This window comes from Tetrao urogallus, assembly GCF_951394365.1.
Source record: "Tetrao urogallus genome assembly, chromosome: 1".
Lineage (NCBI taxonomy): Eukaryota > Metazoa > Chordata > Aves > Galliformes > Phasianidae > Tetrao > Tetrao urogallus.
In genome coordinates, this window is record NC_136813.1 from 182,873,449 (window position 1) to 182,890,632 (window position 17,184).

The window sequence follows — 17,184 nt, forward strand, 5'->3', positions numbered from 1 at the left end:
TTTCATACTGACTACTAGTGCAGATGACTTTACTGTACTCTAAGGCACGGGCATTGTGCTGCTGCTGGTGCTCAGTTTTTTTCATTATAGCACATGAATTAAGGATTTTTCCCAAAAAAATAGTTACTCATTTCCAGGCTTTCTTGTACAGTTTTCATCTCTTTTCATCCATTTATTGGAGGCGGTCTGCAGAACTTTTTGCTTATCACTTCACAGTTCCAAACCCTGTATTCTTATTGGTGGTGAACCTGATTGTGTCCCTATCAGATCAGGAGGATAGATGCTGTTTGTAAAATGTAGATATGTTTATGTACATACGTTAATTCTGTCTGAAATCTGCTTAATTGTAAATCAACTATGTAGATCACTCTGAAAGTAATGCCTCCCACTTATTTCCATGGAAACTACAACAGATATAAAGAGCACAATAACATTATTTGAAAGAGCAAATTCTCATTTACAAAACACTACTTTTCAACAGTCACCACCATGAGCTGTGCTTTTTTGTCAGCAGTGAACAAGAGGCTACATTCCACACTTGTAAAAATCTGCATGGTTGTTTGTAACATGGATTGCCTTTCAAGTCTGTCACCACTGCTGAAATACACCACCTACTGCCTGCCTTACTGTACTCATATTCACTGTTTGGTCTCCATAGATGTTCAGCAAGCATCAATGAATATCTGTGAGTGTGCAGTTTCTTCACATGGAGAAATTTAGTCACACACCTTTTCTTCATACACACTTCCATGTCAGACTTCCTCTCCGCTACCATCTGTCTCATGGCAACAAAATGTAACGGGATGTGGGTGTGGAAAGTTCAACCTCTACTGCCATACCATCACCATCCGCCTCTCACATAGTGGGCCAATATACTAAAATAGGAGGCGTTACTTTTGGAGTAGTCTTCTCGCTTTGTTTTCATGCTTTCTGTTGTCTTACCTTCAGACTAAAGATTTTCAGGGCAGGAGCAGGATGTGAATACGTATTAGTTCATCTGTATAGTGAATTCCTCTTGGATGTCTGACAGTTAATGTTGGAAAAAGGTGGATGGTGTATTTCTGTTACTAAATACTAAATAAAATGAAGGAGAGAGTAAGTGTAGATTTTATCAGATAAAAGGACTGACAAGAAGATTGTGAAAATGTTCTATGTGTGATATGAATTCAAACTGATTGGAATATTTCAACTTCAGAGAACTGTATAACTGAAGGCGAACTTCAGTCAGGGATAATAATGAAATAACTGGCTATTCCCTAGCATTTAAGCAGATCTTGGTGATCTGAATTCTTTTTGCAGAGCAACATTGCTATTGAAAGTAATTATTAGACTTGAAATAATTTCAAAATGAGAAATCAAAAAAGGAATCAAAAGCTTGTGAGTTACAAGTCTGCCTTTCTAGAAGATATATGAATGTTCTTCATTGTATTAAATGTAGGCTTTTAAATTTTATTTGATTTTATTATCATTTCTACAGAAGAAAAAATGCAAAATTGCAGTGTCGTGAGGAAAGCTGTTATACAGACTCTTCCTTAGTTTTTTGAATTGAAATTTTGGAGATTTTACTCTGAATAAGATAAATATGTTTGGAAAAATGACGGCTCTTCTGTTGTCAGAATAGTTGAATGTTTTCTTTTGTGAAACTACTGAATCAGGAAAGCACAAGTTCTACCAGGAACTTCAGTAATGCTCCATCCTAGGATTAGCATACTTTTCTTTATCCTACAGAATATTTCCATACTGTTCCAGAATCCATGTTTTGAGAGACATTTAGTGAATATGGTTTAAATGAGAATGGACTACCTTCAGTCCGTTGACATTTGCTGCATTTATCTTCAGAAAAGGCTAAATGAGTTTCTATAAGGTAGCTCATTTGTGGAATCTTATATAAAAACAGTGAGTCCTTGAGAGGAAGCAACCCTATTGCAGTGTGATTAAAGGAAAGCATCTGGCATTCGTTAATAATGAAAATAGGACTCAATTATTATGTACTCCCTCATTTGTGGCATCTGTGTACTTGCCTTCTGTAGAAAAGGGATATGGGGGTTAACAGATGCCACCTAACAGAACTTAATTCGCTTCCTGCCCCTTCTTGTTACTGCCTCTTACACCCTCCCAATAAAAACAAATGCAGTCTTAGAACACGTAGAGGTTAGAGCTATTTCAAAAAGAATGAGTTTTGTATATTTGAAAGTCAGACTATAGCAGATGTGAAATGACATTTTGAGAGTTCGTGACAAGACAGACTCACAGTTTCTAGTATGTATCTGCTGCTTCTGTTAATTGTATATTGGCGTTTTCATCCAGAAACATTCAGTTACCATTCAGGTTTCTTCTATGCAAGCATATTGCTTAAGCTACAGTCAGTGAGATCTAATTATCCTGCTTTTTGATCTTCACTGCTCTGTTTTTATGTAATTATTAGTGCAATCTACTGAACTTTTACTAGCTCCCATGGTTTGCCCAATGTATATATTGTAATCAGCATACTATTCTTAAGTTTGATAAATCTACATTTTTAGATTTGTAGCTTTCAATAGATGATATATCACTTAGCTGTTTGTTCATATGTATGGCTACATGTGCATTGCTATGGTTTAACCTAGGAGCTAATCGCCAAACAGCCATTCACTCAGTCCGCTACCTCCTGTGAGATGAGGTATAGAATTAAAAAAAAAAAAAAAAAAAAAAAACACAAAATGGAACTCTTGGGTTGAGATGAAACCTGAGACAGAAAAGGATGAGAAATTATTTCTACATATATATGCACACACACATGTATTTACAAAACAAGTCATGTGCAGTGCAGCTGCTGATTACCTGCAGATCAGTCAGTGTCCAGCTGGTCCACAAGTAGAGGCTGTCTCTTTTGGCCAGGCTAGATTCTCACAGTTATGTAGGACTTTTTGCCTGATGGTATGGAATATCCATTTGGCCATTTTAGTTCCCTCCCAGCTCTTTTGCTGGGCTTTATGAGAAGCCTAAAGGTCCTTGGCTCTGTGCAGCGCTGCTCAGCAGCAACTAAAACATTGGTGTGTTATCAATGTTTTTTTCCTAAAGCCAAAATATAACACCAGACTCTATGAGGAAAGCCAACTCTTTCTACAGAAACCGTAACGTGTACGCACAGATACAGATAAATATCTTCAAATCTGCCTTGAGTTGACTATAGAGCAAACTTTCTAAGTTGAGAATATTTAAGCCTAAAGTGTTCAGTCTCTTCAGAACAATCATTACTTTCTATGCTTATCCTAAAATGTTATCTTCATATAACAGGAAAAGTGATCGAACCTTTTTTCCTACAGATTTGCGTTGTATATTCACTTACTGTTCTGTGAGAATAACTTTACAACTTGCAGTTTGAATCCTCTTCATTCTTGAAATATTTTCAGTTCCTAGTTGATGTACCTAAGCCCCTCTGTTTTCCCTGTCCTCCATTCGAGTATCATCTCCCCTTTCTTTCATTTAGTGAACAAACAGGACATGTGGGTAGTAGTTACAAACCACAAGTATGCTTATTTTGCTGACTGACATACCTTGTCAGTATATCACATGCAGCTGGTAACTAATGTCAGTCAGCTGCCTTCTGGGGAGTACCGGCATGCAAATCTGTTTCTTCTGTCCAGCTGCTGTGTTCTTTTTCCAATACCTTACAGATTTAATATTTTTAGTCTCTTACCTGAGTTAAAATTGGACAAGTTAGACTGACACAAGTTAGACAGAACTGTTCAAGTTCTGTTAAAGCTGAAACTTGGCTGGTGGATTGACATCCTACAGGATGTCTTGCTTTCACAGGCAGTCATTATAAAAATGCACCATTTGCTGTTGTTCTTAAGAACAAAACAAAATAAAACAACACCTTGATTATTCCTAGACATGTAGTTGTCAAGAAAACTTGGTCTCGGTAATTAAGGTAATGAATATTTTAACTGTTTTATCTGGAAAATTTTAAGAGTATTTTTCTTTGCTAATGAATGATCGTTCGTCACAGTCAAATTGTTTTTTGAAGTTTTAGTGATTAATATGTATTCTGCAGTCAGTCTATACATCTGCGTATCTGAAGGTTCTAATATGTATTGTAACTGTTCTATTCAGTTTGAGGGGTATGACAGTAAAATAAGGTTAATGTGAGACTTCAGCACAAAATGTATAAAATGTTTGCATTTATAGAAACTCAGTTCAAGTGATAAACTGATCAGAGTTTTTATCAGCTCATGCAAAATTCACTGAACTTGTCTTTTTCTGTTGTTGGAAAGAGTGTGAAGTAATATGCTATACTAATACTTACTAATTGCTTTCCTTCACGTTTTTTGTTTGGTTATAATCATGTATACCAGCTTATGTAACTCATTCCTTTGCTGAATGTAGTTTTTATTCTTAGGTGATAGGGGAATTTAATATACATTTTGTTGTTTTTCTCAATGTTTATCTCTCCACTTTCTATTTACATCGTAAAGGATGATGCTCGTCAACTCTTTGTGTTAGCTGGAGCAGCAGAGGAAGGATTTATGACTGCAGAGCTTGCTGGTGTTATCAAAAGACTATGGAAAGACAGTGGAGTACAAGCTTGTTTCAACAGATCTAGAGAATACCAGCTTAATGACTCTGCTGCCTAGTAAGTACTATGTGACATAGAAGGCTCTCTTTTGTTTTCTAAGTAGCAGCTAAAAGAACTTAAGAGAAATGTAACCTTTTAAATAATTCTGCTCCTACATATACAGAATGCTAGATGCAACTAAAATTCTGAGTTGTTCTCTTTACAACTGTTTTCAAAGTAACTTGGGTTTTAGTTGTAGTACAACGTACATTAATTTCCTACAGAGCTATTCAAGGGTGAAAGTGTTAATGCAAAGAACGCTGGTAAATGTAGAACCATGTTGAAGTATAGAGCCATGTTTGCTTTCTGGGATTTCGAAATACTAATTCTTTGTAGTAGAATCAATCATATGAGTTTTCTTCTAGAATGAAAGTGTCTCTAAAACTTCATTTTAAAAAAGAAGTGGAAAATTAGATTATTTTCCTCTTAATCTTTTATCTCAGAGAAAATTGTTCATATAAAAGTCATGCATGGTGTAATGAATAGACCTAGAACTCGTGTAATTTTTTGCAATTATCTAATTACTATTTTATGAATAACTGAATGCAGTATGTATTTTTACCTCCAGTTACTTGAATGATTTGGACAGGATAGCACAAACAAGCTACATTCCAACTCAACAGGATGTTCTCAGGACTAGAGTGAAAACTACAGGAATAGTGGAAACTCACTTTACTTTCAAAGATCTTCATTTTAAGTATGTAAATTGTTCTGTGTGTTCATATGTCTATTAACAGCTTTTGTAAAGTTCTCATGGATGGACTTATAGTGATTCAATTTAACAAGTTTGTGTAATCATAGCTAATTATTTTATTATTTTTCTATTTACTGGAAAATTCCTTGCTGCTTGGATTAGTTTTCTGAAAGCATATGGGAATTGTTTGAATTTCTATAACAACTCAGAATAAATACAGCAATATTAAGTAATAAATGTTTTTGTTTTTATTTCAAGCTTTTTGGAAAGTTTATTTTCTGTGTAAATCACATTTTGAAATATTCAGTTTTGTACTATGTTAACATGTAGCTGTTCTATCAGATTTTTCCCTTTAAATTCTGTTGGAGAGCTGGAGATTTAAAAATATTTGTTGCTCTGGTTATGAAACAGCAAATCCTTTTTTCCTGGAGAGCTGAGTTGAAAACTGTACTTTAGGTTTTTTTAAGGTAGTACTTTATTTACTGATGTAAATTACTGTGAATAAAGATTTTTCTGACACAGTTTTTTACCAAATAATGCTAGTATTCTAACCATTTTATGCCCAAAGACATTCATTGTGAAACTGTAGGATAGTATAAATGTAACACTATTGTATCTATTCTTTACTAGGAAAATGGAATGGAAGCTCAGTAAAATTCTCATTGCATATATACGTTAGATTGTGTGGAGATAGTTGTCAGCACATCTATACACATTCTGATTTCTAAAAATAACTAATTGAACCTCATCAAATACAATTTAATTTACTTATCTGATGCACCAAATCAGTAGGTTTTCTGTCTACCCATGTACATCACCCCCAGCCTTCCTCCTCTTACAACCTGAGGAAAACAGAAAATCAAAGAGAAAAGTCAGTTTTTTAATAAATATGAGACTTTCCAGAGCCTCTTATCTTTTGAGATAGGGTGAAAGAGGTTACAAAAAATATTTGTCAAATAAGCCTTCCTCAAGTTTAGGGCCTGGGGAGTAGGGAAGCAATCAACTTGTATAACCTTAAAAGAAAAAAAATAACAAGAAAACAATAACAACAAGAGAACAAAAAACAAAAGCAAGCAGTGAAAGAAATATCAGAAAGTACCTACAGTACCTACTGTCCTTTTGGCCTATATCACATTTTTTTTATGTGTGCTGGAGCTATGTTCTCAGCTTAAATAATAGAAGCAGAACATGTCAAATCTTGCAACATTAGCTTTAAAAAGCATTGTGCTAACTTGTGCTTGCACAAGTCCTTAAATTTGCACAATTGCTGATAAACCATTCAGAAACCAGCCCATACAACTAAGTAACAAAGATAAGTGTGGTGATGACTTGAACAACCATCTGCAGTGCTTTAAGCTTGGTTCAGTGAAGTAATTTGTCTTAATATATTGACAGTCACTATGCGATCTTACCAGAAAAGTCTGTATTATTTAAGTAAATGAAATGGAAGTTCTTTAAAGTATTTATTTAATGACATCATCCTTTAGATAGGGCATGTGGATTCAGCTCTTACAAACTTTAATTTTTTCAGTACTGCCTTGTATTTTTTTGTAGTTCACTGTAGACAGTAACTTACTGTGCATAAGCAAAATACCTTTTTTTAGAGTAGCCAAATTGCACTGAGATGTTCAGTATTAAGGCAGAGGACAACCTTGCACACCGTACTCCCATATTGCAAGAAGGAATCTGTAAAGCATCCAAGATTCTCATTCTTTCAAAACTCTTTGAAATTTATCTATATATCAGGCAGCTTCTGTCAGTGTCTTGGTGTGCTGAGACTGTGACTTACCAGATCTCTGTGTTCACAAATAAGGCTTTCATGGTAGTTGCTGGCCAAAGTGGATGGAAAAGCTCTGTCCTCAGTTCTTTCTTGTCTGTCTTCTCCTTCCCATGTTTTTATACTTATTGAATTTTAAGCTTTTTCGTGGTAATGCCTAAAAAAGTTAAGGTTACTTGGAAAAATTGCTGAAGACAAAAGTCAGGCCTCTATTAAAAGGAATAATTGCATTTCCTTGTAACAACAAGGAAAAATCCAATATTTGCATGGTAAAATACTGGCTACCATAGCTAAGGAAGGCATATGGTGACCTTTTCACACTGTTTTTAAGCTGAAAGTAATCACAAGAATTTGAGACAAGACTCTTCTTTGTGTGGTAGAAAGGAGACAGATGGAAAAGGGCTGTGTTCTGTTTTGTTGAGAAAATTCAGCGATTTGCATCCATTTTAGGGTAGCACTACTGTCCCCTTATTTGATTGCATTTTGCTGCTGCTGTTTTTGTTGCTTGGTTGTTTTGTTCTGTTTTTCATGACTTAGTTCTTTAAATGCAGAATACTATTTTTCTGGCTTGCAAAATACTTGAAGTTCAGTTAATTAAGATGTCTAATAAAACATTTAGTCTTTCAGATTCACTGTAGCTCAGATGTTAGGAAATAGTCCTTAAAGCATTTAGATAAGAGATAAAAGCAAATTCATGTGAACTATGCTGACTTGCTGATCCTCTGCTGTTAAGTTCTTGTGTGTGGTCTTTTCCTATCGTGTTGTTTCTGATCAGCTGGGAATTGAAAACAAACATCTTTATAGTTTAGTTGTCCCATTTAACTGCATTTCCAAAGAGTTCCTTTATTAGAGGGGAAATTACTAGTCTTGTATGATACCTGTTTTGTCTTTTTAAGAAGAGAATGTTGAAAATAATATTTAGTGTCACTTAAAAATTCTTTTTAAAGGTAGTCAGCTGAAAAGCTGATCAAACTGTGATTTTGTTTAACAGAGATGAGCTGAAGCTCACAATTTAGAGACAGCTAAATTTGAAAAACTGAGAATTATATTTTATGTATTTGGATTTGGATTCAGAACACAGAGATAACAAAAAATATTATTTGAATAAGTTTCATAGAGTAGCATTTTTTTCAAGTACTAAACATAGTGAATTCTGCTCTTACATTTAAAGAATTTTGTATTGTTGACTTTTTATTACTTAGGACTGTTCATTTGGGAAAAATATTGAAGAACTTCATGAAAGCTTGCATTTGGTTAAGTTAACTGTACTTTTATAGGTTATAGTTAACTTTGTTAATGGAATTATTTGTAATGATAGATCTTTTTAAAAAATAAGTAGATTTATATTGCTTTCATATCACTTGGTCATGTTTTGTGAAATGTAAAGGAAGATTTCTAAGTCCTAAATAACTTGAAGTTTTTTCTTACACTAAGAAATGAAATTGTAATAAACGTTGCAGATTTTATGCTGTTTTTCAAAGTTCAGGCTTGCACAGCTGATGTGTTCAGATTTTATCACTTAATATTCAGAAAGCTGGAAAATCCAAAGTTCATTTCCTGCCTCGTGTTTCTGTTTTGCAGAATGTTTGATGTTGGAGGCCAAAGATCAGAACGGAAGAAGTGGATTCATTGTTTTGAGGGTGTTACAGCAATTATTTTCTGTGTGGCATTAAGTGATTATGACTTGGTCTTGGCTGAAGATGAGGAAATGGCAAGTACCTTAATGTTAAAGAAAGGAATAGTTGTTAGGAACTAAGTGTTTTGCAAGGAAAGCTAAATGCCTCTTTCACAGTAAGAAGCTAAATACTTCTTTGATAGGGTACATGGGCTTTCTGTAAAAGTTTTCAGAGAACTGGTGATAGATTTTGTGCTTTCAAGTTTCAAAAATAATTTCTTTATTCTTGGGAGTACTTTGAGATGAGTACTCTTCTGATGTATTCTTTCATATATTTCGAATCATACCTAAGCTAATGAGGATGTCAGTAATACATGTCCTTGTCTCTATGGATACTCAAAGTATCAAAGAAGTTGGTTTGCTTATCTGTCTCTGTGTTTTGTTACCCTTCCTCAGTCTTCAGTTTTTTGTGTCTTTATAAATATTTTACTCCAACCTCTTTCCTTAGTTATAGAAATCTTTCTTTTCTCTCTCTTCAAATCCCTTTCTATCCTTTCTCTTCTTTCAAGATGTGACTCCTCCCACGTCAGTACATACAGTGTGTGTGCTTTTCATTATCTGGGCAGTCTAAAGCGATGCTGATCTGTTGTATACATCGTTAACAAGTTTCTGTTATTCCTAATGTTCTGCAGCTTCGTGTAAAATAGTTGGAAGGAAAGAAAAACAAAAACAGGGAAGAAAAACACTTTCGAGTTAAATCTAGTCTAAATAGATCATACCTGCCATCTACTTAAGTGTCTGGAAGTAGTGGCAGAGTACTTACATATTTGATAATTTTTCTACAGCGTCAAAATTAGGGTAACTTTTTTTTTTTTTTTTAAATGAAACCCAACAGCTTTTTCATTTAATTCTCTAGTTCTATAGAACTACTGATTTTTCATTATATTGGAATCTTGACTGTGTACTGAAGTTCATTGTCAGTTTTCAGAATATCTGATAAATATCAGGCAATTTCTGATCACTCAGAGAGTTTTCTAGAATATCATTATTGCAAAATGTGAAAATGCACCAATATTTCCTAACAAACTAAAAAAGACTTAAGCCTGGAAATGGAGAAGTGGCCTTCAAGATCATCAAGTCCATTAAATTTTATTTGGCCTCTGTATATATCTCTGTGGTAATATGTGATTCTGCATACTGGAAACTTAAGTTTTTAAACTTTTCTAGTTGTAACTAATCAAATAGATGTATCCTGGTTTTACTTCTAAACTCTGATAAAATACAATAAAGTCTGTTTGTTTGTTTGTTTTTCACCCAAATTACAGAATCGGATGCATGAAAGCATGAAATTGTTTGACAGCATCTGCAACAACAAATGGTTTACAGACACTTCTATAATTCTTTTCCTGAACAAGAAAGATCTTTTTGAAGAGAAAATCAAGAGGAGTCCTCTCACTATTTGCTACCCTGAATATGCAGGTATTGGAAATGGACAAGTGTCAAGTAATTTCGGGTTAAATTGTCTTATTTTTGATTAACAAATTCAGAGGAATTTGATAACTGTAGGTGTACAAAATATAAAAATAAAGTTTAATTCCTAGGAAGACCTTAGGAATCACGAATAAAGGAGTACTGAAGTCAGATTAATCTTCTTAATGAGATTAAATGATGGTGATCCACTGATTCTGCTTAGATGTTACTGTCATAGTGCTTGTCAACCTATTTATTCTGTATTCTGTTCTTTTCTGCTCAGATGTATTTTTTTTTTTTCCCCTAGCAGGAGTCCCTGAGGATACATGAGAGTTTATTTGAAGGGAGCATATATACATAGATGTTAGAAGAGGTGGCTTGTTCAGGAAATAAATAACAAAGAAGAATTTTGTTTAAGAGGGCTTAGGCCTTTTATGTATCATTTTCGTTGTAATTTCAGACTGTTCTTTGTCTGAGGAAAAGAAAAACTGTCAAAAACATGAGAAGTGAAAGGGAGTAACTTGAATGAAGGAATCAAATATAGTCTGTGTAATAGTGATAAGTTGTTAATGAGACTTGGTCCATCTACCACTTTTACAAGTACTCTTCCTAGAGCGCTTTTTATTATTAAAAATTTGTGCAGGTTTCCTTCAACAAGATATACATGTTGTATTGTAAAGTAGTGTCTGTGAAATTATTTAAATCAACAAACTCCTTTCTAGGTTTTAGTGATTGTTGCAGAGTAAGTACTTCCTTCTAAGATACAATATACATTTAGTTTTTAGTTTAGTTTTTGAAATCTGCTTACTGAGCAATTTTCTCCTTCTAGGTTCAAACACTTATGAAGAAGCAGCTGCTTACATTCAGTGTCAGTTTGAAGATCTTAACAAGAGAAAAGACACAAAAGAAATCTACACTCACTTCACATGTGCCACAGATACGAAAAATGTGCAGTTTGTTTTTGATGCTGTAACTGATGTCATTATTAAAAATAACCTTAAAGACTGTGGCCTCTTCTGAGAACAGACAAGACATTATTAAATGGTAAATTATGTGCCTGAAAAAAGGACTTAGGCATTTGGAATAAGCCCATGTTGTGTGAAACTTGCATAGATATACTTAATTCTCTTTATTTTATTTTTAGGATTGAAGAATGCCTTCACACAGTTCTAATCTGATTGATTTCAAGATGAAAGATATACAAAATATGTTGTGCTGAATGATAGATCAGTACTGTACTTGCCTGTTTTAACAGCTTTATTTATGTTTGTCTTGTAAATTTAAGTAATTAGGTAACACTGAGATGTCTTTTGACTGTATGTAAACTTGTAGTAATGTATTTGTATAAACGTTGAATGGAATACTTTGGTAACTTGTCCTCTAAAATTTCTGTGGTTTATGAAGATACTCTTAGAGGAGACTTTTTGCCTTTTGGTTATTTAAACATCTTGTAAAATTAAATTTTCTTTTCATCTAGAGAGTGCATGCTACTTTTTTCTTTACTTTTTGTTGGTAATACTGTATATGGCACTAGCTTTTTTGATATTTAAACAGCTTCATACACCTGCTCAGATTTAAAGAAACACAACTAATAAAACTTGGTTTTTTTTTTTTTTGCCTTAAGTTTTGGGAAAAAAATTTTTTAAATTTAGGTTGAATACGAAAATTATTTTTAAAACTTAAGTGAAATCCACAGCTTATGAAATCTGGATTTTCAGTCTTTGAAGTGCAAATGTGACTATATTGAAAAACTGAATTTGAAGGTTGAAATGTCATTGAAGCTCATGGAAGTGCAAAAAGGAAGTTGTTAAAAACACGCTTGTAGAAATAAAAAGAAAGTTTGAAACTAATCTTTACTCACTGGAGTGAATGGCAATTTTTTTTAGACCTTTAACAAAGGCTGGACTTCCGATTAATCTGATTTCTTTCTGCTTTATAATTGAAATGATGTTATCCTTTAACTCTTTGCTATCTTGTGGTAATAAAGCTAAAACTAATTTGCTAATTTAATAACCATAGAGGTATTAGGCTCTCCCACAAGACACGGCCCAGTGTTTTCATAGTTTAAAGCAGTTTACTGTTGTTTTTTAAAAAGAATCTTCAGTACATTGGGTAGGGTGACTTAGTGACTTGGAAGATGCTGATTCTTTAATTTGGTTATGTTTAAAGTCTCATACTTTCATTTAAAAATAAGTTAAAGAACATGATTTTCTTCTGGTTATGCTTTCATTACATGATTTGGGATTTTAGGTATATATCATCCATTGCCTTATGGTTAGTGCCAAAACTGATTTTTATACCTATTTTAAAACGAATAAGCTTCTATATGTAAATAAGTTCTTGGATGGTTGTCTTAAATGTATGTCTTCTACATAATACAGACGTACCAAACTTGGAAATATGATTTTCTATAATTGTTAGTATATTCCAGGCAGCTACAGTACACTGTAAGTTTTTTGAGAATGATTCTTTGAATCTGTTGCTATTTTTCTATATTAGCTTACTGTTCTTAGAAGCGTTCAACCAAGGTATTCAAATCACTGTTCTGTTATTTAATTTTTTATCGCGTGAATGTTTCATTAGGCCTTAGCTTGATTGATAGCTTCAATGCTTCCTTTGTTAGGTACAGAATTACTTAAACGTGTTTCAAATGAAAGTTTAGAAAGGAGTTTCTAATTTATTACTGGAGGTTGTTAAATATATTCATACATTATGAGCTCTTTCAGCAGTTGTAGTAAACAATCTGTATATCCTGGGCTGCTTTTAATTGTGCTTTACAGTTCTGGATACATAACTGATTTTAAATTTCATTGAATAACTTTGTGAAAATTGTATTTACACCTACGTTAAACTTGGTTTTTGTACTTGATGTAAAACAGAAATTGGGATTAATCAAATTACATAAATAAATTCAAATTTTGTGCCTTGCTTGAAAGAAATTTTCTTCCTTAGACGTGGTGCATCCATCCTGTAGACACAACTACATAGTACAACAGAGAAGATAAAAAGTCAAGAGCCAATTCAAATCTTTTATGCCAGAAACAAAAATGAGCATAAACTTAAAACTGTTAGCTAATTCCTAAATGTTTTTCCTCAACCACCAATCCTAGCATCTTCGATTTCAGATTTTTAGAATTTCCTAACTGTTGATTTCTTTAATATTAACGTCTTAGCGCAGAACAAAATTGTGAAATAGTTCTGTTTTAAGTCCAGGAATATGAGCTTGTCTTTTATAACTTGATGAGTTGACACCTGCTATGTGTCCTTATAGATGCCCTGTGGTGGTCCTTTGTTTAGGTTTTTAAATTGCCCGTATAAAAACTTTTCGTATTAAAAGCCCAGTAAATCACTGATCGCATCTGTCCAAACTTTCCAAAACTGGGTTGCTGATAAAAATTAATTTGTTATGAAGGGGTTTTCAGCTTAAGTATATTAAAAATACTATGCTAAAAAAGTGTTTTTAATTTTTTTTTTAAATATTCTAAGAATTATCTATACTGATAGCAAGCACTTTGATTTTCTTCTCAATTTGAATACCTTCATCTTTGAGCCAAATGAGTTCTGCTAATTTTGTTACCTAATAAGACTGCTAATATGAATCCCTTCTTCTTTTCAGGTTGTAATTAGATGATAATTAGATAATTCTAATATGAATTTTTCCAGACTTTCGACTGATATATGACTTTGCCTGAATTTATGAATTTTAGTTATATACTTCTTTAGTATAAGTGCATGGTGCAGTGGACTGATCTACCGTGGTCAAAAGTTTCTGAGGATCTTGTGTAACAGAGTTGATCATTTTTGTCCTGAGACGAAAGTTTGTCATCTTAACCTATTTGTCTAGGCAAAGCTACAAGAAGGCTAAAATGCAGTGGTGGGAGCTATATGCTTAGCTTCCAATCTAATTGTTATATTGTTATAGGGCTCCACTCCATCTCTGCTTGATCAAGAGGCTCCTTCTCAGTTATGAATAGCCAAAGATGAGGAAATCCTGCTAGTCTGGGGACAGTCTTGTGCTTCAGCAGTCTGAACCTCTGTTCTCTTTCAGTTCTTCATTCCTTGCATTTTTTCCACTCAGAGTATCCTGACAAACTGCTTTTTCTAGCAGTACCCAGGGAACCTCCTTCTACTATCTCAGAATATTTCTTAAAATTATCTTAAATTATTCTCAACACGTATAGGGAATTGCAGCCTGATGGAGGGTTCTCTAACGCCAGGATCTTGTGATCATATTGTGAATTGTTGAAGTCTCGGTAAAACAGAGGCATTTCTTTTTAAGAAGGTCATTTGTGAGGGAGTGGGATTTTGAACATTTGGTATGCGGCTTTATGATGCTACCTACTGAATTTGGAATAAGTTTGTCAGCAAATATAGTAACTTTGGTAACCAAAACAGGGTTCAGTGTCAGCATGGAAACAGAGTAGTGTTTGCTGAATTTCAGTTCCTGTTTCCACGTACACAATTAACATCTTCATTATTTAAATTCTACATAAAACCTGAGGGGGGAAAACAGATCAATCTGCAGCCTGCTGAACAGCATGATTCAGCTGGTAAGCATTTAGAATTGGGAAGAGTGAAGAAAGTTTCTTTTTCAAATCAAGCAAAAAGGAAACCCTACCAAGACACTGACTATCCTACTGTGTGGAAGTCTCTTGAAGCTATCGTATCTCATATGAATAATTAATAGCCTCTGAGTCAAAGAGTAATAATAAAGTTGAAAATTTCAATTCCATACCTCTTTCATTTCAACAAAATAGTTGCAACAAGAAGTTGTAAAAAGCTCATCCTTGGGTAGCTCAGAGCTTGTGAGAGTGCACTCACAAGGAAGATGAGATTGGATGTTGAGCAACTTACTTACCAGACATTACCTATAGTGGAGTGTGTCTGCATTTTTCACAAAAAAACTCAGTTGATGTTATGGGCTCTGAAAAACAGAAATCAAGTTGCAGAAGTGGAAAACAGTATTTCCAGCTCTGCATCTACAGGGTACTTGAAAAGCAGCTTCTTTGACTGGCAGAACAAAAGATGATTAAGACCAAGTATGTTGTCAGCAGAAGTCACTGCAGCCCCACAAAACTAGCTGTTCCCAGCTCACTTCTTTATTCTCCTTCCTTTCTGTCCATTAATAGAGAATTTTGGGAAGGAGTTTTGCTTTCATGCTCATGCATTGGTCATGTGAAGACTGTGCATAATGACTGTGGAATGTCTGCAACAGTACTGAAGGAATACAATGAATGATCGGTGTGTTTAAAACTGCACATATGTGTATTTTCAAAAGCATGAACAAAAGTCTAGGAAACAGACCTGAGCAAGACAAGGATTTGTGAGTGTAGTTTAGTTTCTGAAGTCAGACACAGCCAGATCAGATGATTGTGCAGTGTGACACAGCCCATACCTTTTACAAATAAGTGTCCTTATAACAATATAGTTTTAATCCTGCATTCTAGTAAACATGTTAATGGTAAAGAAAATACATAATTTGTTAGATACTACACATGGAAACGTGAGTGCATTTGGTTGAGTTCTAAAGTGGCTTTTAGACTCTGCCAGTATCTTTCCTAGCCAAGTTATGTTGCTTTGGCTTAAATGTCTTCAGCTTAATTCTCTATGAAATTGTCAGACTTTGGATTTCTGACTCTAAAGGATGGAAGAAAGTCATAAACTATATCATCTGCTGAGACTAAGAGAAAATTTTCAAGATGCAGTCATTGAGGCATAAAAGACTGGGGTTCTGAGAGCTGTAAGAAAAGTACTCTGTGATGAACTTCACAGCTGTATCCAATATTTGGAGAAAGCAGCTTTGGGAGAGTGATGTGGCATAAAGTTGCATCTGCTTTTGTTGAGTGGAGCTCTGAGTGTGAGGGGATAGGCTGAGGTATGTAGAGTTACGTACCTGTTTCCCAGATGAGATTGTCAGATGCATGTGCTTTAAAGCCAAGGAAGCAGATCTTATAAACATTGAAGAAATGCCCCTTTCTGCATTGTGCTCTAATGTTCAGGGTATTTTTGAGTCTGAAAAGTTTTGAGCTGCCTGCTACATGTGAGGGACGCGCCACTGCTGGCACTGATACTTGTTTAGGGCTTCTCTCCAGCTTGCCAGAACTGTGCAGTCAGGAACAAAGAGCAACTCAGCAAAAAGCAGTACACAAAGGGCATAAGAGGCCCTTTCATCTGCTGCAGGGGAAGTGACAGGACACTCCCCAGATAAGTGAGCGGAGATTGTGGGGGGAGCTGCTCTTGTGATTCTTGATGAGTCTTTGAATGCTCCCAAGGCTTAATGCAATTTTACAGGAAGTGATGGCAGCAGGAGAAAGTTGGTGTTTTATACACTGTATCTTGGAACATTATGTCCTTGAAGATCAGTTTTCTTCTAGCTAACAGAAAGTAAATTGCTGATGCTGTATAGTGTGCTAGTCTTACACAAGTTTTTTTCACAACCAGAATTTTTAGTGGTATAGAATTACAAAGATGATCTAAATGATAAATCCAAAGGCTGTTAAATGAGTTGTATAACGTTCTAATATTTAAAGTGTGGAGATAAGTGAAATACAGTATCTTATCTCTCATTTTTCCCCCACTAATTCTGTGAAAGGAGGGTTAGTGGAGCACTCAGAGGCCTCAGTGTGAGCCTTCCTGAGACCAGTGCTGAAGTACAGTGCTACCAGGGGCTGTAGTGGAGGCTGAGTGAAAAATTTATGTTTTCTGTGGAGTTGCAGTTCTTGAGGAAGTTCATGGCCCTTTGTTGCAGTCTGGTGACTCGTCTGCTGGCATATGGTTATAGGTTCTCTCAGCCTTTAACAAATGCAGGGTAGTTCATTGTGTTTTAAACAGTGGAACTTGTAAGAACTAAGGAAGGCATGGTCACTAAAGAAGTAATGTGCAAAATTTAGGTTATGAAGATTAGGTTACAAATTTCTGCATGCTTCCAGTATCACCTACGTGCATGATCACATTATGCCTGCATTTTCAGGAACTATGAACTGTATCTTTCCTGGATTTTTGGTGGTAGCAATTCTCATTGTTCTTTACAC

At 34.6% G+C, this 17,184-nt stretch overlaps 1 protein-coding gene across 1 annotated transcript in view; it reads left to right on the forward strand.

Moving 5' to 3' along the window:
* GNAI1 (G protein subunit alpha i1) overlaps positions 1 to 11,173 on the forward strand; it is a gene marked incomplete at both ends in the record, with an annotated part of 31,744 nt that extends 20,571 nt beyond the window's left edge. The window contains 5 exons of the mRNA XM_079548252.1: positions 4,458 to 4,615; positions 5,166 to 5,294; positions 8,650 to 8,779; positions 10,009 to 10,162; positions 10,983 to 11,173. Coding sequence (XP_079404378.1) covers positions 4,458 to 4,615; positions 5,166 to 5,294; positions 8,650 to 8,779; positions 10,009 to 10,162; positions 10,983 to 11,173 — 762 coding nt within the window. The remainder of the gene's footprint in view (positions 1 to 4,457; positions 4,616 to 5,165; positions 5,295 to 8,649; positions 8,780 to 10,008; positions 10,163 to 10,982) is intronic.
* Positions 11,174 to 17,184: the final 6,011 nt, after the last annotated feature.